Below are 22,423 nucleotides of genomic sequence, written 5' to 3'. Positions count from 1 at the left end.
CCCGCTGTAGTTCTACAGTGAGGGCTGTGATATCCATCCATCCATCCATTTTCTGAGCCGCTTCTCCTCACTAGGATCGCGGGCGTACTGGAGCCTATCCCAGCTGTCATCGGGCAGGAGGCGGGGTACACCCTGAACTGGTTGCCAGCCAATCGCAGGGCACATAGAAACAAACAACCATTCGCACTCACAGTCATGCCTACGGGCAATTTAGAGTCTCCAATTAATGCATGTTTTTGGGATGTGGGAGGAAACCGGAGTGCTCGGAGAAAACCCACGCAGGCACGGGGAGAACATGCAAACTCCACACAGGCGGGGCCAGGGATTGAACCCGGGTCCTCAGAACTGTGAGGCTGACGCTCTAACCAGTCGGCCACCGTGCCGCCAGCTGTGATATCCATTGTTACATAAGATACGAAAGTCAAAGTTGTATAAAAAGAATGTCTGGACAGTGACATGCACACTACACGATGTAATGCAATGCAATTGATTATTTCCCAAATTTGTATTTTCCACAAAATCCTCACAATATTTGCATTTTATGTACTCTGAGACTAGGTAATCACGGTTACAGAAAACAAACAAAATAACTAAAGCTAAAACAAATAAAACATTTTTGTGAAAAACTAAAAATGAGTGTTTAATAAACAATATCTAACAAGCTACATTATATGTTTACAAAACTAACAGAAACTAAATGTAATTATAACGAAAATGTCCTTTGTTTTCGTCAATTAATTAGATGAACGAACTTTTGGGGGTTAATTTTAAATGTATTTATTTAGGCCGTTTTTATGACAGCTGTACTATACAGCCATACAGACAAAGGAAGGTCGACCACTCATTTTTTGACAGTAACGGATGACTTCTGAATTAGAATCGAATTGTTACTATTTCAAAATAATGACGTCATTGTGCAACAAATGAAAAATCCCACAGTATTTGATTACTTGAAAACTATCCATTGAGTGGGAAAAAGAGTATGCTGGTGCATTTTGGAAAGTTTTTTTCTTTTTAGTTTGCAATGGCTTACTTTCGACAGGATCAAGGCCAATGGTACAACCTAGAATGCTTCTGCACCTGTCGGTGCGGTAAATCCTCGGTGTCTTGGACCAGCTGCCTCCTTTCTATCTAGATGGCTGGCTATCGTCATGTGCCACGCTATGTTGGATCAACTTTCTCCCATTCATTCTGCCGCGGTCGCCCCCTAGAGCGATAGCTCCTTTCCGGCTTCGGTTGACGCAATGAATAGCCGTGCAAAGAGCTATAGGACGCCTAATTAACTCCGCCGAGATCATCGTCCAGGTGGAGGGCTATCGACTTCATCGTTGTCACCGCTGCGGCCACCGAGGCCAAATGCGCACATGTGGAGAAACTATGCGCAGTAAGTCAAAATGCATCCAGCCATAAACACAGGCTAAAAATCGTGAAACACTTGTATTTCTTGCTTCGTCAACTGCTTTTCCACGCCCACTCAAATCACAATTCGAGTCACCACCGATTCACGTACTGTATAGCCCTTCTATCTATCTATCTATAATAATAAAAAATTATAAAAACAGGTAACAGGAAAAAAAAGGAGTAAAACGGATGCAGAGAAATTTGAAAGTCTAATTGAGAAGTTTGCAATTTAGCAGCAAGGGAAGGAAACCATGCAAATAACGACTTGAATTTGTTTATTTGTTGTTGTTGTTATTTTTACAAAAATGGAGGGAAGGCTATGTAAGTTAAACATAAAAACATTAAAAAAAAAAAAAAAAGGACATACTACAAGCATGCCTCATGAATGGTTTTACTGGACGTTACGATGCATGTAATCAAAGAAGCAATATTATGCACGGCACTTATTGCACTTCAAATTCTGTGGACTGTTTTTCAGTACCTGAATTTGATTTGAGAATGGTTGTTCATCTTTTTAATTGTATTTTTTGTTGAATTGTTATTATTTTGTTGAGTTGTTATTATTATTATTTTTTTTTTAAATCTTGCACATGACAAATGCCCCATATAAAAAAAAAAATTAAATACTGAAACTAAAACAAAGCAGTTTTGAAAAAACAACAAACAAACCTGCTCTGAAAACGAATCAAATCAAAACAAAATAAAAACTAACTATAATGGAAAATATAAACCTACTCTGAGATTATCATCGTGGCCAGTTAGTGAACTACAAGAGAAATAGGCTACGATTATTAAGACATTTTTTTTTCTCTCACGAATGGAGAGGAGCTGGACCCAAGAGCAGGCGGAGGCAGGTTATGATGAACAGTTTATTATGGAAGGTAATGGAGGTGGTCCTGGGTGCATTGGCAGGCAGTGGCGAGGAGAGGCGGCTGGGTGGCAGGAATGACATAGATCAGGAACACGGCGGAAACACTGAGGAGGAGAGACACAGGAGTCATTAAAGGGGACGAGGAATAGTGTGGCAGGTGGGCCGTGGTACCGCTTGGAGAAGCTGCAATACTTCGGTGAGGATTTCCGGGATCAGGCAGGCTTATATGCAAGTGGTGACAGGTGCGCGGCTTGAGGAAGGTGCTGGAAAGAGAGCGGGGAGGGCGAGAGGGCGCAAAGCGCCACCCAGCCTCCAACATCGGTACTGCAGGGCAGTTCACGACTGTTTTGGCAAATCTTTTTCTGACAGAATAAGGAAGAAAGCAATCTTGTCTTTGTGGGCTTTTATTACAAAAAAGAAAGTAAAGTCTTTGCAAAGAGAGGAAAAAATACCAAGTCTCACGAGTTGTCACCCCTTACTGAAGCCCAGACTAAAATCCCCCTTGTTGTATCGAAGTGAGAGAGACAGAAAGAAAACAAAACAATTCTCTATGTCCAGCTGCAACAGGTATTCCGCACACAGAGCTAGTCGTCATAACATAACAACATAATAAAGCACATGAAGGTTGCCTAAAACTAATTGAAGTAATATTTGATATACATACTAAACATACATTTTCCAACACAATGACATTTTATTTTCTTTCTTTTTACCAAGGCCATCAGAAGGGACTGCGGTGTGTGTAGTATTTTATAAAATATATCCTTGGTGTAACAAAATAATTTGGTTTAATATTTGTTTAATTTTGTCTGGGACAAGGGGAGCAGCCTACAGCCACACAATGAACCATTTTGCCAAAAATCGCCAAGCATCCACTTACAAAAGGCCAGAAACTGACGAAAGCTACCACATGCAGTATTTCTATAGTATAAATTAGCGGTAATTGAGACACTGGTTCACAACATGATGTCCATAAATCATGTGACATAATACTTTACCATTTCAGTGTAGTTTTATCGTTATGGTAACATTTTTGACTTATTTTCTCAGAGTTGTCTGGTTTTACAATCAAATGAGATCAAAGACCGCTTTGAAATAACTTTTCAATAAAAGTTAGATTTGATCCAAATTAGCCTCCACCCTAAATAAAAATTATTGGCTTTAACCAGCAACCCGAACTAAACCAAATATATTTTCCTCACTTGACAAATATAGAGCTGTCTGCATTTTGCATTTGAACTCTTCATATTGTTCCTTGGCCTTTAAGGGGCTACAACAAAGAACATTTCAAGGTACCGCCAGTAAGGAAACTTGAATGCGAAACGACAGTGTGTTTGATGCTGGCGTCCAAATGTTTTTATTGATACATTCAGGCTTTTCCGTTTTGCTTCAGATAGTGACCATGAGAAAGCATTCAGTGAGTTAGACTACTTAATAGCAGTGCCATTTCCACTACATGCATGATATTGATTGCTGTGATCAAATTAGTACAACCCCAATTCTCATGAAGTTGGGACGTTGTGCCGAATTAAAACACGGGGCGTGTGTGTGATGCATTTAAAATCCAGGGGGGGGGCAGGCAGGGCGCACGGACCGGGAAACAGCACAGACGTGCTGAAACCCGATCCGACACCCACACCCTCCCGATGCCATACCAGTCACCCAGGAACCCTTTGAAACGTGTATGTGCCCAGATGTGATTAGTGAGAAAATATATACAGTGAATGGTGTGAGTGTGCGCTAAGTGAGTGATTAAGAGGCATGGCTCCTGCAGGTCAGGCCGATAAGGCCGGACAACCACCGACGAAGAGCTAAACCCACCCAGACCCGCAGCACCGACCACGCCTCCCCCCCACATTCCCGCCAGCACCCACTACCCACCCCTGAGTGTGGGAGATGGACGCCCCCCCAAACCAAGCAGGGAAAAGAACCCCACAGCAGGTGCCCACGGGAAGAGGAAGAAGCAACCGCAGCGGGACGCAAAGAACGGAGAGTAGAGGACGGAGCAGGCCCGAGGAGCGACAGGGAGGCCCCACCACCCCCACCAGCAGCCAGAGCGGGGGAACCAGGCGGGTGCCGCCCGCCCCAGCACCCACGGAACATGAGCGAGTCACCATCACACCGCCGTTACTCCCCAGGAGGTCGCCCCAGTGATTTCACCCCCACCCCCGAGATCAGGAAGGACCGTAGATGGTGAAATCTCTAAATTCCTTGCAATTGTTCATTGAGGAACATTGTCCTTAAACTGTTCGACTATTTTCTCACACACTTGTTCACAAAGACGTGAACCTCGCCCCATCTTTGAATGACTGAGCAATTCAGGGAAGCTCCTCTTATACCCAATCATGGCACCCACCTGTTCCCAATTAGCCTGTTCACCTGTGGGATGTTCCAAACAGGTGTTTGATGAGCATTCCTCAACTTTCTCCGTCTTTTTTGCCACCTGTCCCAGCTTTTTTGGAACGTGTTGCAGCCATAAAATTCTAAGTTAATGATTATTTGCTAAAAACAATAAAGTTGATCAGTTTGAACATTAAATATCTCGCCTTTGCAGTGTATTCAATTAAATATAGGTTGAATAATGATTTGCAAATCATTGTATTCTGTTTTGATTTATGTTTAACACAAAGTCCCAACTTCATTGGAATTGGGGTTGTACATCAAACCTTGCAATTGCAATCAGAAACATAAAGATGCTGATCGAATAGCCACTTGGTGAAAGGAGGACTGTTCTATTTCGACATTGCGCATGTGTTTATAACAGACAATCTAGTTACTGTCTGAAATGAAATTGGGGCTGTGCGACTCAAACAGAAATCCTCTCTGCGATATGCGCTTTTGCCCCGAACAAAAGAGGAAACTCACATCAGTCCATTAGAGCCCCTGCTGACCACGATTGACCAGGAGAAGACTAACAATGGTCCATTTGAAAATCTCAAGCGAGACACACATTTGTCCTAATGGTGCCATGCGCACACACACACACGCACAGTCTAAAGGGCTGGAAGTAGCTCAATTTTTGTGTGGTTCAGTCACAATGTCCATGCAATAAAGGCACACACGAAGACACACATGAATATTTATTTTGTGTCAGGAAGAGGACTTACTTGCAAGTATGGGTGATACATTTCTCCTCATTAGGCTTCAAGTAAGCAAAGCAAACAAGAGAAGCTATAATATTATGGAGGTTACGGGGGCTCATCGTTAACTGTCGTAAAAATCCTGTAAAACGGAACCGCTTGCAAATGAAATAACAGCTTTAATTATTTATTAATGTTTCCTTTTTTCCTTCTTCTATAAATAAGCAAAAGTAGTTTTTGTTTTAATTCTATGGCAACGTTTCAAAGAATCTTGCCTGTGCTGTAAGCAAAGCAAAGGACATTTATTTATATAGCGCATTTCATACACAAGGTAACTCAATGTGCTTTATATGATTAAAAGCATTTAAAAACAAAGAAAAGAAAACAGTTTATAAACATTTAAAACAAAGAGGAAACAAAATAAAAATACAATTAAAACAGCCTACAGTGCAATAAATATCATTTAAAAGTGGAAATGCTCTAGAAAGCATGGGAAAAAAGAAGTTTCTAACCTGGAGTTCAAAACATGCACACTTGTGGCTGACGTCACTTCTGTTGGCAACTTATTCCATTTGTGTGCAGCATAATAGCTAAATGCTGCTTCACCGTGTTTGCTTTGGACTCCACTATTTGACCTGAGTCTGTCGATCTCAGAGACCGACTGGGTTTATATTACATTAGCATTTCATTCATATATTCAGGACCTAAACTGTTTAGTGATTTATACACCAGTAGCAGAACTTTAAAATCTATTCTAAAGCTGACTGGGAGCCAGTGTAAAGAACTTAGAATTGGAGTAATATGCGCGGACCTCTTTGTTCTGGTCAGAATCCGAGCTGCAGCATTCTGAATGAGCTGCAGTTGTTTCATGCTCTTTCGGGGGAGTCCAGTCAGAAGACCATTACAATAGCCAAGTCTACTTGAGATAAAAGCATGGATGAGCTTCTCCTGGTCTGCTTGGCACATGCAAGCCTTCACTTTGGATATGTTCGTCAGCTGATAGTAGGCTGTTTTAATTAATTGAAGACTGTAAATTGCCCGTAGGTGTGACTGAGAGTGCAAATGGTTGTTTGTTGATATGGGCCCTGCGATTGGCAGATGATGTAAGATGAATATAACATTTCTACCTTGACTTACAAGTGCCCAACTTGAACCTGTTCAATTCTATTTATTATTTATTATTTTTGGGGAAGGGCTGGAATGGATTAATGGCATTCCCATTCATTTCAATGGGGAAATGTATAAATTGTATACATTTGCGATATGAGTAATTTACATGACGAGCGTGTTCACGGAACGAATTAAATTCACAAGCCAATGTACCAGTGAACTGTAAATGTAATTATTTCCATTACAGAAGACTATTTTGAGCACTGTTGGGCTAGTCATCACAACTCCGCAAACATCAACAGCCTGCAACATGTTTTTGGGAATGGGTATGGGTACGTTCAAAAATTCAATCTGATGCCCTAAATCTATTCTGAGAGTGAAGTGTTCTGAAAGGCAGAGCGCGCTGGCTTTCTTTGAATTTACAAATAAGCGCCTTGCTTGGTCATTCTGCCTGACTGTCTGACGCTCTGTCTCCCCAATCCGAGCGTCCAGAGTGCGCTCTGAATAACCCACCAAACAACACAGTCCAACAACGCGCTGAGTTTCCCAACAGTCTGGAGAGTACAGAGCGTGCTAGGAGTGCATTTCCGAACATACCCCATGTGTCTACATCCCTTTAGATAATTCATTTTTATTAAAACGTACCTTTTCTTTTATCAGGTTCACCCAACCAAAGTGACTTTCATGTAGTTTAGCTACATTTTTCATTTTTAGTATCTTACTCGGCTATCTTTCTCTTGTCGGTAGAGTTGGAATTGGGCAAATATTCTAGCTAAAGAAATAGTTCCGTGTGTGTGTGCGTGTCTGTGATCTTGTAATCTTGTTGAGTTCTGGAGCAATTGAAATGATTGTGAGTTCATTCTTTGGTTATCTTTCATTGGAAAAGCAACGAACACGCAGCGGGAAGTTGTGGCGAGAGTTGTTCAATAAGGGTAAGGAAAGGGTAAGGAAGACTTCCAACAGTAGCTACATTTAATGTTGAATACCTTGTAGCTCAGTTTATTACATTTTGGAAGATTGGTGACTTGGTCATTGAGTGAAAATGTGTTTTGTGCATGTTTTTGCTCTTTTGCTTGTATCTTGTGAGTAAACAAATAAAAATAAAAAAATATAGAATTACTCATGAACGTTTCTTGAATGTTTTCTTCTGCGTTTGCTTATCATACTGTAAATACTCCAGGAAGTCGCTCTGCAGCGAATTCCATCTTTACACAATTCCTTAAGCTTGTTGAACAAAATCCACAGTATCCTCGGTCTTGAAAAGGCTTAATGATTGGAGGGAACAGTAAAACCCACACCTGGCTGTGTCACACAGGCTGGTCAGCAGTGGCCAGAGAATGGGCTCCAGAGTCGCAGGAGCTCTTCATACCTTCTTTGATGGATATCTGGCTGCTGGGGCTCTGCACAAGGGACGCTTCTATCTGAGCCTCCGACACCTAAAAGCATGGGTGAAAAGAAAGACAACAGTGGTTGGTCACAAGACATTATGAACTCAAGGTTAATCCATACGCATGCTTTTACCTCTTCAAATTTCTTGGCTTTGTACTGGTCTGCGCCTTTTAGGAAGTTTAGGAGGATGAGGTCGCAAAGAACTGTACCCTGCCATAGCCAGAAAATAGAATGAAAACTGACAGCAATGTGGCAGATTGAAACATTCATTTTGATCATTTAGAAACTTACGAGTCCAATGGAAGTGAAGGCAGCGACCAGGTTGATCAGAGTTGGGATTGTGTTAAACTTTCCTGCCTGAAATGAGACAAACGCAAGTTTACATTTAATTTATATTCATTTAAATTTAAATGGAAGGAATTTAAGGTCTTGCAAAGTTCAAAATATCTGGCATTATATAGTTTCCAGGACCGTGTTGTAGCATGCAAATAATATTAGGAAAATATCAAGGATATTAGTGCTTGGTTCACTAGAAGAAGAAAAAAAAAAAAGGAAAAAGAAGGCTGAATTTAAAAGTGTCTACAGCTGATTTCATCAGTTTATTGCAAACCAATAAAACAAATACAAGGCAAAATAATTTCACAATAGTAGGAACGTGGAAACTATTGTACATATCAATATTTGATTTACACCTAAAAAGAGCAGAAAGAAGTCCAACTTTATTCCCATCCTTTCTCTAAGAATTCATAGCAGTCAAGGAGTTAGCGTCTTTATCAAAATAAGGCTATAAAATCATTGTGATGATGTCATATATTAATATTAATTATCAGTGCTGTGTTACAACATGCTATTTCTAATCTTTCATTTTCTTTATACAACACTATTATTCTTGTAAATCGCTGAAGTGAATGTTAAATTAAAATATAAATTCTCATGTATAATGTTTATTAAAACTATGCATGTATTTTAACCTTTCATTGGTTTAACCATAACAAATTGATACCTAGCCATATTCAAACACTTTCTTCGTTTGAATACCTTGTGGAAATTATACTTTTATTTTAAACTATTCCACAATTACATGTACGTCAAACTATGGTGGTCAAAAGTGGGTTTAGACAAACTCCACGTCAACTCACTTTGCCGGTGACCATTACATCAAAACGGATGGCAAAAGCTTTGTGCAGTGTCCGATATTCAGTGCCGTTCTGAGTCTTAAAATATTTGGCAAACCTACGTCAAGAGAAAGATAACGTGAGGCAAAAAAAGACAATGAAAGGGAGCTGAATGACAATGTGAGACAATGAGCAATCAACCTGAAGTTGAACCCCTGAGAGACAGCGTTCTTGGCAAAAGGGGCATCGAGTCGGGTGAAAGCGTACTTGGGTACGCAATACTCAATGTCCAGGTCTAGATTACACTTCCACTCAATGTTTATTCCGATTTCGCCACCCTGGAAAGGAGAGGTCAGAGATGAATAATGACGATCTGTAAATACAATGATAAAGGAATGAACCAAAGTGAAGAAGCTGAACACAACATAACACACATACTGTAAATGCAGGTGCATCTCAATAAATTCCAATATGGCAACAAAGTTGATTTGATTTCAGGAGTTAAATGCAAAAGGTGACGGGTATATTTTAAACAATTTCATTAAACACATAAAATGAAACACAAATACATTTTCCAGAAGGCAAAACCCCTGTCTAATTTCTTTTGATTGTTTATTACGAAATAATCACATTTCTTGAGATGGTGAGGTTTGCGTTTTCATTAGCTGGAAGTTACGATCATCAAAATTATAATAAATAAACAAACAAAACCACAAACAAACAAACAGACAAATAAATAAATAAATAAATCATGATATACAGTACGTCACTCTGTGTGGCGAGTGTAAAATGCTGGCATGTCTCTTTTGTTTGTTCGAGTTTCAGTTTTTGAAGTGAATAAATGAAATAAATTCAGCTTTTCACAATATTCAAATTCATTAAGATACACTTGTATGTTACAAATACCAGGCAAGCCTCAGCACTCCCTTTTACTGTCTGATGTGCTGCTTTTAAAATGACTTTTTATCCATCCATCCGTTTTTCCATACCGCTTATCCTCACTAGGGTCGCGGGCGTGCTGGAGCCTATCCCAATTGACTCTGGGCGAGAGGCGGGGGTACACACTGAACTGATCGCCAGCCAATCGCAGGGCCCATATCAACAAACAACCATTTGCACTCTCAGTCACATCTACGGGCAATTTAGTCTTCAATTAATTAAAACAGCCTACTATCAGCTGAAGAACATATCCAAAGTGAAGGCTTGCATGTGCCAAGCAGACCAGGAGAAGCTCATCCATGCTTTTATCTCAAGTAGACTTGACTATTGTAATGGTCTTCTGACTGGATTCCCTAAAAAGAGCATTAAAGAGCTGCAGCTCATTCAGAATGCTGCAGCACGGGTTCTGACCAGAACAAAGAGGTCAGAAGACATAACTTCAATTCTCAAGTCTCTACACTGGCTCCCTGTCAGCTTTCGAATAGACTTTAAAGTTCTGTTACAGGTCTATAAATCACTGGATGGTTTAGGTCCTGAATATATAAAAGAAAAGCTAATGGGATATAAACACTGTCGGGCTCTGAGATCTGCAGACTCAGGTCAGATAGTGGAGCACAGAGTCCAAAGCAAACACGGTAAAGCGGAATTTCGCTATTATGCTGCACACAGATGGAATAAGTTGATAACAGAAGTGAAGTCAGCTCCATGTGACAATGTTTTCAAATCCAGGTGAAAAACAATTGTTTTTTTTCCTCATGCTTATTATTGAGCTTTTTAAAAAGCACTTTAAAATCTTTTACTTGTGCTCTACATTCTATTAATAATTTTATTAAGCTCTCTTATTTATGTACTTTGGTTTTAATGTTGTTTGCGCTGTCTTTTTAAATGTTTTTAATCATGTAAAGCACATTGCGTTACCTTGTGAATGAAATACGCTATATAAAGAAAGCTGCCTTGCGCTTTGTATTATTTAAATACTAGTACTACTACTAATACTAATAATGGATAATAAAGACATTTTTATATTCACCACAGATACAGTATCATTTTTATAATCATTTTGCAATTGTATTAAAGCTCTGCATTAAATATTAAAACCCCTACCTGTCGGAGCAGAAAATGTGTGTACGGTGTTGCACATGGTGTCGAATGTCACTGGTTGATTTGCAGTCAATTGTATTTGAGTAGGAAGCTGCCTTTGCCTTTGGTGTTCCAGTCGGAAGTAGGAAAGTAGGAGTTTTTTGACCGCTGTCGTTGTCAACCCGTAACAGCTTGTCGCTGCCGTGTTTACGTTTATTCCTTCAAACTATTGGAAACGTATTGGAGTTGAGCGATCAACAAAGAATGTATAAGGGAATAAATGGACTGCATGTTCAACTGGCAAGTTTGTCTTGGAGTCTCCTTCATCAATCACGGTAACAAACAGCGCGTCAGTGAATAAACTCTAGCTCAGCACCTCAGTTTGCCTTCAGCTTTGGCTTGGCCTCTACACTACCTAGAATGCAAATTTGCCACAGACTGTGATGCTTCATGTTTACAACGCTCACTAATAATAATGATTAATTATATATCATGTTAATTTAAAATAATTTAAAGCTTTCAATGAACTCAAGAAGCATGTTTTTGGAATGTGGGAGCGAGCTGAGGGCTGGGTCCAAACCCCCCTTAGAACTGCGAGGCGGATGTGCTGACCACTCTTCAACTTGTCGCATTTTAGCACACAAATATATCAAATCAAAGGAAGTTAAGAAGCTATGGAAGACCTGTTTCGCCAGGCCAGCCACATTCTGTCCAGTGTACTTCAGTATGTCGCCCACTTGAAAGATGGGGCAGAAGGGGTTGGTTTCAGTGTTGTATTTACACTTCTTTATCTCTTCAGACGTCACGTTGGATGGAAAGTTTCCTCTGGAGGAGAAATAAAGGCGGTTACAACGCAACAAAGCCGTCGAGTGTGTGGCGTGTTTGTGCGACTTACCTGGTGATGTTGAAGAGAGGGAAGCGGATGCTGTTTTTGATGAAGATTGTGAAGTTTTCCACGTCGACCATGGGATCCCTGGAGGAGCATGCGGACAGAAGGAGGATGCGAATGGAGCGAAGCGACACCTTTGATTATCAGGGTTTGAGTGATGAGTCTCACATCTCGATGCTGTCGTTCTCGACCGGACACCATCCCTCGACCTCACACTGACCTTTGGACCTGTCACCGCCGTGAAGACAAGCACCTGTAATCCTCCCTGGTGCATCAGAGGGAGCGAGAACAGCTATGAGGTCACAACAACGGCCGCTGTAGCGACAACCCTTTAACAGAGGTCGGTAGTAACGCGCTACATTTATTCCGTTACATTTACTCAAGTAACATTTACTCAAGTAACATTTTGGATCAATTGTACTTGACAGAGTAGTTTGAATGCACCGTAGTTTTTACTTCTACTTGAGTATTTATGTGAAAAGGAATCGATACTTTTACTCAGTTACAATGGTCGACATGCCGCTTGCTACTTTTATATATCCATTATTGCATGCGTGATCTATTTTTAGACAGATCCTTAGTATCATTTCACTCCAATTCACCAATCACATGGCACAAGGCAGTCACATGACCGCACACAAACCCTTCATGGGCCAATCCAAGTGAATCATTATGGGGGGGAAAGCCGTGTGTGTGTTTACAGATCCCGAATAACAGCTTTGTCATGCAGCGTAGTCTTAAACTGTAACCGCCTAAACTTTGATATTTCAGCCCACTTCTAACTTGAGAAAACACCTTGCGGTAAGTTGCAGATGTTTTTGTCGTTGTTTTGGCTGTGTATCTGGCAACGTTAGCCCTGTTTTATGGTCATAAGTCACTGTTTTTTTTTTACGAGTTACTCTTGAGTAGTTTTTCCACTGAGAGCTTTCTTACGCTTACTCAAGTAATTACTTGGAGGGGTACTTTTTACTTTTACTTGAGTCATATTATTCTAAAGTAACAGTACTCTTATTTGAGTACAATATTTGGTTACTCTACCCACCTCTGCCCTTTAGTTAGGTCTGAATTGGGGCAGAATTTAGTAGTGCAGTGGAACCTCCAAAGTGGAACGTTACAAATGTGGTAAAAATTTTGTTAATCCAAAATCCATCCAACCAAGTATTTTCTATACTAGTGATTCTCAAAGCGTGGTACGGGTACCAATAGTGGTACATGGGCTCGCTACAGTGGTATGCAAAGAATCACATCCTAAATCGAGTTCAGTTGTATTTAATTTTGAAGTTCGATAATACACTGGCATTTAATCTTTACGAACTGTTACAAAAAACATTTATTTAGGTAAATTTGTTTCTACTTTTATGTGCAGTACATTGTAAAGACATCACTGTTTAACTGTTTTTTATTTCAGGGTGCGTTGCCACCCACAGCAAATCCACCCTGTGCAGCCACACATAATGGACATGCCAGAAACCACCACTGTACCTAACTTGTCTGTGTTTGGAATGTGGGAGGAAGCCACAGAGTACCCGGAGAAACCCCACTCAAGCACCAGGAAAACTTGGAACCCAACCCACTTGGAAGCCAACCAGCATCACTGGCTTGACTTCGGAGGTTCCAACGTGGTCATACCCTCAAGAAGAAAAGGTTCTTTTACCGTTTGTAAGGATGGAACCAAGATGTTGTTCACAGTCGGTGTCTATGTTACAGCTATACCTCTTCCCAGTCTAAAACATGCAAAGACACATTTGTGTTAGGGTCACTTCAAATCACTTTACATCGCACTCATTTTCACACAGTCATTAAGTCAACACCCACTTGTATACAAATCAAACCAAGCAAACTTATCTTACAAAAAAGACCAAGCGAACGCATGTTCTCTATGTTCTACTTTTTAAACATAATTACACACAATTATTATTATCATTATTAAATAAAATATATAAATAAATAAACTGCACTACTAATTTGCTACAGAAATTCATGAGATGAGAACAATGGATGGAATGGATTCTCTGTTTGGCTTCATAGTGTAGCCTGCAGTTCTAAAAAGTATCATGAGTAAAAATATACATCAAGGGATAAGAAAAAAAAAAAAAAAAAAATGTCCCTCACTTCTGCACATTTTCCTTGGAACTGATTCTCAGTGATGATGAGTTTGGTCATGATGCAGAACACAGCTGCACCCTGCAAAACAGACACACACACACGCATAGAATATTTTCAAAGTTCAAAACATTCCATGTTAATGATCAAAAATGTATGGGAATAAAAAACAAACCAGAAATGTACAAAATTGAAGGTTAGCTTTCAATCGGGAATTTCAACATAACTGGAGAAAAAATATTTTAGCGTAATATTGAGTAAAAACGAGATTTCAGGCAAGTACAGTCGTACTTCGACTTGACTATCCCAACTTATTTGTTTTTTGAGTTACGGTTTTTGAGTTGCGAGCCGAAATTTGAGCTACAAGTAAGCTTCGGACGCACTGCCACTCGAGTGAAGAATTATTATTATTATTTTTTAAATGGAGCATTTAAGTACTGTACTGGGATGCCTTCGCATGTGAGCAAGGACAGCAATATAGTTTGCCAGGATGTCTACTTATGACAAAACTAAATGTTTTTGTAATTCATGTTTTAATATGATAGCTTTCCATGAAATTCCCAGTTAATTTCCTTACATTTCCATAAATCCCATTGAAAGTTTTCAATTTCAATTCCCCGTTGTAACTCTCCACCCCTTTTAAACTCCACACTACAGTATGATGCAAAGCCCTGGGACCAATTAAGTGACATCAAGTCAAAGCGGTAGCTTTATCGGAATGGGCCGACAACATTAGGTACTCCTGCGCCAATTCAGAATAAGAATACAAAAGAATAAGAATACAAAAAACTGAATCAAACATTCTGCCTTTCCAAAGAAAGTCATGCCGAGTGTTTTGTGCTTCTCATACCTGTTGGGGGAAGATGTAGTCCGCCACATCCATGAGCTGGTTTTGATGGTAGCCGAAGCCCTTCACTTTAGTCATGACGGACGACTCTATGCCGGTGTCGGACACCTGGTAGGCTTTTTCATGAATGAACACCCAGCTGCACGACAGATAGTTCAAAGCAACATTTTAAACAAAATATACTTCATGGATATTGTCACGATATTGGTAACTGGTCTAAGAATGTTACCTTGATTAAACCATCCATCCATCCATTTTTTTTCTCATCTGACTGACGGGCGAGAGGCGGCGTACACACTGGACTGGTCGCCAGCCAATCGCAGGGCGCATACAAACAAATAACCATTCACTCCAATGGGCAATTTAGAGTCTTTAATTAACCCAAGAAACATGTTTTGGATAATGTGGGACCAAGCTGGAGCAGTACCCAAAGAAAATCCTACAAGCACAAGGAGAACATGGAAAAACCTACACAGGAAGGCCAGAGACAGGATTCAAACCCACAACCTTTGAGGCAGATGTACTAACCAGTCACCACTGGATGACTTATCATACTGCGATGGAGCTTGATTTGTTCTCCTGTTTTGATGTTTTGTGGTGAAGTGTCATTGACTTTTACAGGAAGTCGTGTACATGTGTCATGTCTTTTTTCTCTTCTAATTTGTCCTTTTTGAAAGAAAAGTACTCGTTGTTTTGTACACTTTAGTTTTTAATCTGTCTAAATATTTCCTAATAATCACTATTTGTTCATGTTTTTGGTTTTAAAAGAAAGAAAAAAAAATTATATAAATGACGAATGAAGTGAATAAATGAACATTCACTTTGACCTTATTGAAGAGGAAGAGGGAGGAGCCATTTTTATACTTTGCTGTGAGTTCTTTCTTGAATTCTATCATTTTTCTAACCTCAGCAAGTTGGGGGCACTCAAACAACTTTGCGCTTGATTGCGTGTGATTGCTAAATACGACACAAATGAAAGTGAAAATTGCATTATACGACTTTTATTTTGATGGCCTGACTTTTGACAGGATGCCGATGTTGCCCGTGTGTTGCCGAGCAGACCCTGAGGGTTGTTATTGCCTTGAGTTGGTGATAAAAGCTTCCATTGTGGTGTAATCTACGGTCTGTTGAACCCTTTTTACACAATTTCTGGAATGTTGCAGATGAAAGCACGGGATGATGCCCGTTCAACAAGAAACAACGGCAGACCGAGTCACAAGCACAGCGCATCGATTCAAGAAAATTAATGGCCGGTTGTGTTTTTGTTTGGGGAATAAAACCGAGTAAATGCACAACAATTGGGACATTTTGATGAAAAAGGTCATTGATAACAAATTTTGGCTTTTCAATGTGATCGTATAATACCTATTTTATATCCATCCATCCATTCATCCATTTTCTGAGCCGCTTCTCCTCACTAGGGTCGCGGGCGTGCTGGAGCCTATCCCAGCTGTCATCGGGCAGGAGGCGGGGTACACCCTGAACTGGTTGCCAGCCAATCGCAGCCTATTTTATATGAATACTAGAAATATGTTTCATTATAATATCGTTAGCCTCATAGTACAATTGCCCAAGTCATTTTTAATTGTCACAATATCAATAAAAAAATAGCAACGTGCTTGCTAAAAATGTTTTTTTTTCCCCTATGTCCGTGAAGATTCCCAATCGCAGGTCAGAGTAACAGAATAGAATAGAATGCCTTCTATTGTCACTGTGCCCATATACAATGAAATCGAAAGCAGCTCCTTCTCCAGTGCAAACATCTATGTTAAGTATTAAAGAACAAAATAAGTAAAAAAAACAAAAACAAAACAAAACAATATAAAATCAAAATCGAGGAAACTGGACTCTTTTTGTTGAATTTGAAGTGTTTTTGTTTTTTTCTTCAGAACATGTTCATTACAGACTTGGTCAATTATGCTATTAGGCTAAAAATATACAGTATTATTGTACTATACTGAGAGCTGTTTCTAATATTTCGCACATCTCAAGTAACACATTTTAGTACAATGTGCATTTCTTCAAGCTGCATATTGGTAAATTACTGTCTCCATTTGTTCCTTTTTTTTAAATATATCATTAAAGGATCATTTCAACCAAATGACAATATATCTGAACAAATTTTTTCTTTTAATTTACATCACTTTTGGTCAACACTACAAGCAATTTTATGATACCTATGATTCCTGTATGAGTTCCAAGTTGAAGCATTATTGTCAAAGTACAAGTACCTGTTTCGCTATTGCAAAGTCATTTTTCAACATGAAATGACAGATTTTCTGTAAGCTCCAGGCATATCGGCACCAATCACTCACCCAACAAAATAAGTGATGATCAGGACTTGCACGATCCTGTTGATGATGCCCACCGACCAACTCTTGACCACCACGGATTTGGTGGTCTCGTAGGTGAAGAAGTTCGTGACCCAGCCCCACACCATGGTGGTCTTGCTGGAAAACACCGGCCGCTTCTCAGGTGTATGGGACTAAAATATTTGAAGATTTCTATGGCAAAGATGTGGAAGCCAGTTTGATACAAGGGGACTCCTCTTTGAAGACTGACCTGAGCTCAGCTGGGATTTATTGAAGATATGGCTGATGGTTGTCCCTCTTCTTCTGCCACTCCATCGCTGGACCTCCCCTTCCTCTGTGCAAATGAGGGGAAGAAAGTGTCCCTCCCTCTTTATCCTCATTCTCCATTTACCACAAACCCCCAGTGCCAGAGTGCATTTGCACAACAGAAAACACACATACTTCAACAGGAATACAATATAATAAACAATAGCAATGATAGAATGACATAAAAAACCTCATTGAATATATATATAGGGCATATAAGCAATTAAATACTAAAATAACAAATGAAATGGAATGATGAATAGCAGCATGTATAAAATAAGCCTAAGTAAAATACATGAAAATAACTGAAAATAAAAGGTGACAAAATAATGCTGAAATACGGAAACATTACAAGAAATAACAATAAAAGACAAATAATTAGCATTAATAATAAATAATAAGATAAAATGACATCTTAATATCTTGAATGAAATTAGTAAAATCAATCCAGCCATTTTCCGTACCGCTTGTCCTCACCCGGGTCGCGGGTGTGCTGGACACCCTGAACTGGTCGCCAGGCAATCACAGGAAAGTACTAAAATATTAAAATCAAATAAGAAAAAAGTTATCAAATGACAAAAAACGATGCACATTAGAGTGCACTTTAATGTGGGCAGCTTAAGGCACACTTGTGCAAAAACAATACTGTCTAAACAGCATGTTGATATAGCACACCTGTAAGGTAGATGGATTGTCTCGGCAAGGGGGAGGTGCTCCCTGACACATTTTTAAACATTTGAGAAAAATAACCATTTTGTGTATATGGAAAATGCATTTTTTTTTGTTCAATATATAAACATTTATTCTGTTTAAATGATATTATAGTAATGATGATAATAGCCAATAATGTATGAGATACATACCTCATAATTGTAAATTGACACAGACAAAGGAATCGAACATTTATAAAAACACGTCAGACAAGTACCAAAAAATAAAATAATTAAAAGTAACACCCTCGTGGACACGTGGTGACTGTCACACTTGCTTTTCATCCTGGTATCACATCCAAATATGATTTTTAGATTATGTTTAAATAGTTTCATGTTTGAACAGTTTTAATCTCTTCTCCTGTTCATCTAGTCTTCCTTTTGTACTTCCATTATCGTTTTGACAGGAGCATTTCCATCCAGTCGTCTTAGTTAAGAGAAGAGTTTCTTAAAACTTGAAAACATCAAGAAAGCGCTACCACTTCAAATAGATCACTATGATAAAACCAAACACTTAAATTGTCATCATTAAACATCACTTGTACCGCATCATGTAGCGTAATGCACAAGTACAAATCAAATAAATTGGATTCCAAGTGTGCATGCCCTCATAAGGCCTCATTCTAAATGTATTGTAATGCATTAGAGAGAGTAGTATAATTGACAATAACGGCGACATACTATACGACCACTTCTCAATACACTCATGCGCACCAGCAGTATTAATGCTTGCGATAATGTAGTCATGCAACGATAGCGTATGAACTGTATGTGTGTGTTCGACTGGACTGTCATTGCTTAAGTGGGTCCATTATGTTTGCGGTCAGTTCATTGCAATGCGATCCGTGACCAAACACGTTGATGCTTATACGAGGGGTGGCAAAGATCCCAGAAGTAGACGATTAGACTTCCTGTTATTGCCCCAGTGAAAACTATGAAATTGATGCAAATATGACACACCATTTGTTTTTAGCCCTTATGCAAATAAAGGTGATATGCAACCCCTTGTCCTCGTGCAACTTCAGAGCGTCTATGAACATACGTATACATCGATCATAGCTTGCAGAGGGAAGAAACGTTGTGCTCTGCACTACAGTGAAACATACCAAATGTTACAAAAAAAAGGGGTAATATTAGCAGAAAAAATATCCTGAAACTACAAGAAAATGTGATCGTAAGACACTATAGTTAATCTTACGAGAATAACTGTATTCATATTTTTCAGCCCCCCCCCAAAAAAACACACACACACACATCAGGTTTCCTGGTGTCACCTAACAAAAAAAAAAAGAAAAAAAAGAAGTGGTGGATTTTCATCAATTACATTTCATCAAGAACACTTGGAAACCTTAATTTCACCTCCTCTAAACTTTTAAATGCAAATGTCCAACTGAGTATCACAGTGTCATTAGTAGGTTGCAACAGTGATATGGAGAGACTGGAAGAGTCACAGAAAGGCATAGAAGTGGACATCCTTACATTGGACCATAAAATCTTCCAAACACATTGGAAAATGTGTTACAGTTGCCAAGGTTGACATTTTTCGACTTCGAACATCTGAAATGTATTTGTAGTGAATTTAGACCGGTGGGCGACTGGTTAGATCGTCTGCCTCACAGTTCTGAGGACCCGGGTTCAATCCCCGGCCCCGCCTGTGTGGAGTTTGCATGTTCTCCCTGTGCCTGCGTGGGTTTCCTCCCACATCCCCAAAACATGCATGAATTGGAGACTCTAAATTGCCCGTAGGTGTGCATGTGAGTGCGGATGGTTGTTTGTTTGTATGTGCCCTGTGATTGGCTGGCAACCAGCTCAGGGTGTACCCCGCCTCCTGCCCGATGACAGCTGGGATAGGCTCCAGCACGCCCGCGACCCTAGTGAGGAGAAGCGGCTCAGAAAATGGATGGATGGTTATTTCTGAACACAGCCACATCACAATTACGCATAAGAGGGTGCAACTGTCTTATTTATTTTCACTTCCCCTCTTGAAAAGATGGGGGGAAAAAATCTGTTATTTTGTTCAGGTTATACAATCTTTGAAATGATTTATCCTGGTCCATTTTTATTTTATTTTTTTTTAAATCACACAAACCGGGCATTTAAACAGGGGTGTGTAGACTTTTTGTATCGTGGGATGTGCCATAACTCAATAAAGGTTGGTAACACGCTGCCTATTACAACTTTTCCCTTGAAACGCTGCCTCTCTTCTAGTTATCCAATGATACTTCCCATTATTGTTCATTTCTTTCTTTTGAATTCAGCCATGAAAGTTGATGACAGCGGAAGTGACAATGTGATATAATGTGGCAACATGCAGCAAAACCGATGAGGAACAGGAGGAGTTTACTCAAGAGATAAGCCAACAGGAAGTGGAGGAAGAGCAACTCATGACAGAAATTGGAGTCCGAGTGCCAGGATGCCGACAACATGTGCGGCGGGAGTGTCTGCATCTTAAAAACCAACTTGTTGAACCTCGAATTAAGCCACCTTTTAACAAACCTCCGTGTACTTAGGCATCATCAGCCTCGCGTTTGAACCCAAACCTCTCTACCACCACCAGTGTCGTCGGCCGACTTCCCCCCGTTAGAGCACACTGGCAAACCGCCTGCCTTGTTAATATGGCCTGATGCACGACACCACAGTGCAGCGGAATCCTGTGGGATTTTTCCGAAGGGGAGGAACTACACTAAAAGCTTTTGGTAATGGAGGAGAGGCCATCTCAAGATGTCAATTAACCTGTGCCCCATTTAATGTGGTGTATCATTTAAAAGCTGCTCTTCCGAAAATGTAAAGAAGAGGGGAAGGAGGGTGTGAATGCCAAATCTGGCAGAAAAGCCTGAATGGGCTTGTGTAAACTTTAGAAATAATGCAAAGACGACAACAACACATCTATTTTCTAAAGCGCTTGTCCTCACTTATGGGTTAAGCTGAGCCAGAGCCTATGCCAGCTGACTTTGAGCCAGAAGCGGGGTACACCCGGGACTGGTCAGCAGACAATTACAGGGCACATATAAACGAACAACTATTAATCCACATTCACTTCAATGAAACAAACATCTTTTTTTTGGGAGTGGGAGGAAGCTGGAGTAACCTCAGAAAACCCACACAAGCAGGGGAGAACATGCAAACTCCACACAGGAAGGCCAAATGCAAAATTCAAACCCTCAGAACTGTAAGGCAGACGTGCCACCCGTAAAATAACCCGATTACTCAAAACACGTGGAGCTAAAATTAAGTACAGCAGTGCCTTGAGATACAGGTTTAATTTGTTCCATGACCACGCATGCGCTTAAGAAGAATGTAAAGTATTAACTGTTTGTGCATCATGATTTAATGCTGCAATCCAATTCAGTGTGCTGCTCCTTGTGGTGTGCCCGACTTGGCCACCGGGAGGCAGATACAAATGAAAAAGACTTCTACTCAAGCTGCTGTAATATTAGTCATTTTCCATAGGATGTAAACTATATGCCTATGAGTATTGTTATATTATGGCTACGTGTATTGTTCCACCATGTGTCCCAATATACATTGCTTTAAAGGGTTGTAAAACTATGACTATCCATCCATCTTCTGTACCGGTTATCCTCGATAGGGTCGCATCGATGCAAAATTTTCATGTCAATGGGATTTTTCATTATAAGTTAGCATTAAGCTAGCAGGCCTTTCTTAAGGCAACCTAGTTTGTTTTAAATATCCAAGTAATTCTATTTGTTTTGTTTAGGTAGACAGTAAACTTCAACTAGAAGAGGCATTAAACAGCTTGAAACCTCTTTTTTGATGAAGTTCACTATTTGCCAAAGTGCTGCTTATTGTGAAGCGAGTTGAATTGAGTTTATTGCCACCATAAAACGCTCGCATCTCAAGTTTGCACTCACAAGAAATCATATCTAAAAAAAACTTTGCGTCACTCATACCTCAAGGCACCACTGTTATTCTACACCATTTTTTTTCACTTAACTGTGGTGTCGAAATACACATCACAATGAAAGTTGTTTTGCTTATTTAGTTCATCTTATTTGGAATATGAGATAAAAAAAAAAGTGCATGTCAATGAAGCAGTAGAGTATAGTGTACACAGTACATCCCACACAATACTAAAGTGAATTTAGCTGCACAGAACATGCGTGTTGCCGATTTTTTTTTTTTTTGAAGATATTAGCTGTCATTTCCCAGCATGTTTGTAATTGATTTGAAGTGAATTACAGGCGAGCATAAAACTACAACTCATCCTCAGAAAATTTATCATGGATGTAATGATGCAGCTAAAGAAGAAC

At 39.8% G+C, this 22,423-nt stretch overlaps 1 protein-coding gene across 2 annotated transcripts; it reads right to left on the bottom strand.

Moving 5' to 3' along the window:
* Positions 1–1,714: 1,714 nt before the first annotated feature.
* On the bottom strand, positions 1,715–22,303 carry p2rx3a (purinergic receptor P2X, ligand-gated ion channel, 3a). 2 transcript variants are annotated; one of them, XM_061787962.1, is made up of 13 exons: positions 17,140–22,303; positions 14,828–14,963; positions 13,987–14,058; positions 13,529–13,598; positions 12,043–12,139; positions 11,881–11,958; positions 11,669–11,810; positions 9,168–9,304; positions 8,991–9,084; positions 8,143–8,208; positions 7,984–8,061; positions 7,761–7,898; positions 1,715–2,376 (listed from the first exon to the last, which is right to left on the bottom strand). In XM_061787962.1, the coding sequence occupies exons 1-12, from the start codon at positions 17,262–17,264 to the stop codon at positions 7,770–7,772; spliced, it is 1,224 nt and encodes a 407-aa protein (XP_061643946.1). In that variant the 5' UTR covers positions 17,265–22,303; the 3' UTR covers positions 1,715–2,376; positions 7,761–7,769. The 2 variants fall into 2 exon arrangements, with proteins under 2 accessions (XP_061643946.1, XP_061643945.1); XM_061787961.1 differs by lacking the exon at positions 1,715–2,376 and having other exon boundaries at positions 5,273–7,898.
* Positions 22,304–22,423: the final 120 nt, after the last annotated feature.

Source organism: Phyllopteryx taeniolatus, chromosome 10 (genome assembly GCF_024500385.1).
Source record: "Phyllopteryx taeniolatus isolate TA_2022b chromosome 10, UOR_Ptae_1.2, whole genome shotgun sequence".
NCBI lineage: Eukaryota > Metazoa > Chordata > Actinopteri > Syngnathiformes > Syngnathidae > Phyllopteryx > Phyllopteryx taeniolatus.
The sequence above is the reverse complement of the archived record's forward strand: the minus strand, read 5'-3'. Positions and strand labels throughout refer to the sequence as shown.

What these genes read in the sequence shown, in the direction of transcription:
- p2rx3a (XM_061787962.1), bottom strand. Translation starts at nt 17,264, where the DNA reads ATGGTGTGGGGCTGGGTCACGAACTTCTTCACCTACGAGACCACCAAA. An exon ending in TGGTTCCATCCTTACAAACG is followed by an intron (nt 12,140 to 13,528) that starts GTAAAAGAACCT and finishes CTGATGCACCAG; the next exon opens with GGAGGATTACAGGTGCTTGT. An exon ending in AAGCCAAGAAATTTGAAGAG is followed by an intron (nt 7,899 to 7,983) that starts GTAAAAGCATGC and finishes CCATGCTTTTAG; the next exon opens with GTGTCGGAGGCTCAGATAGA.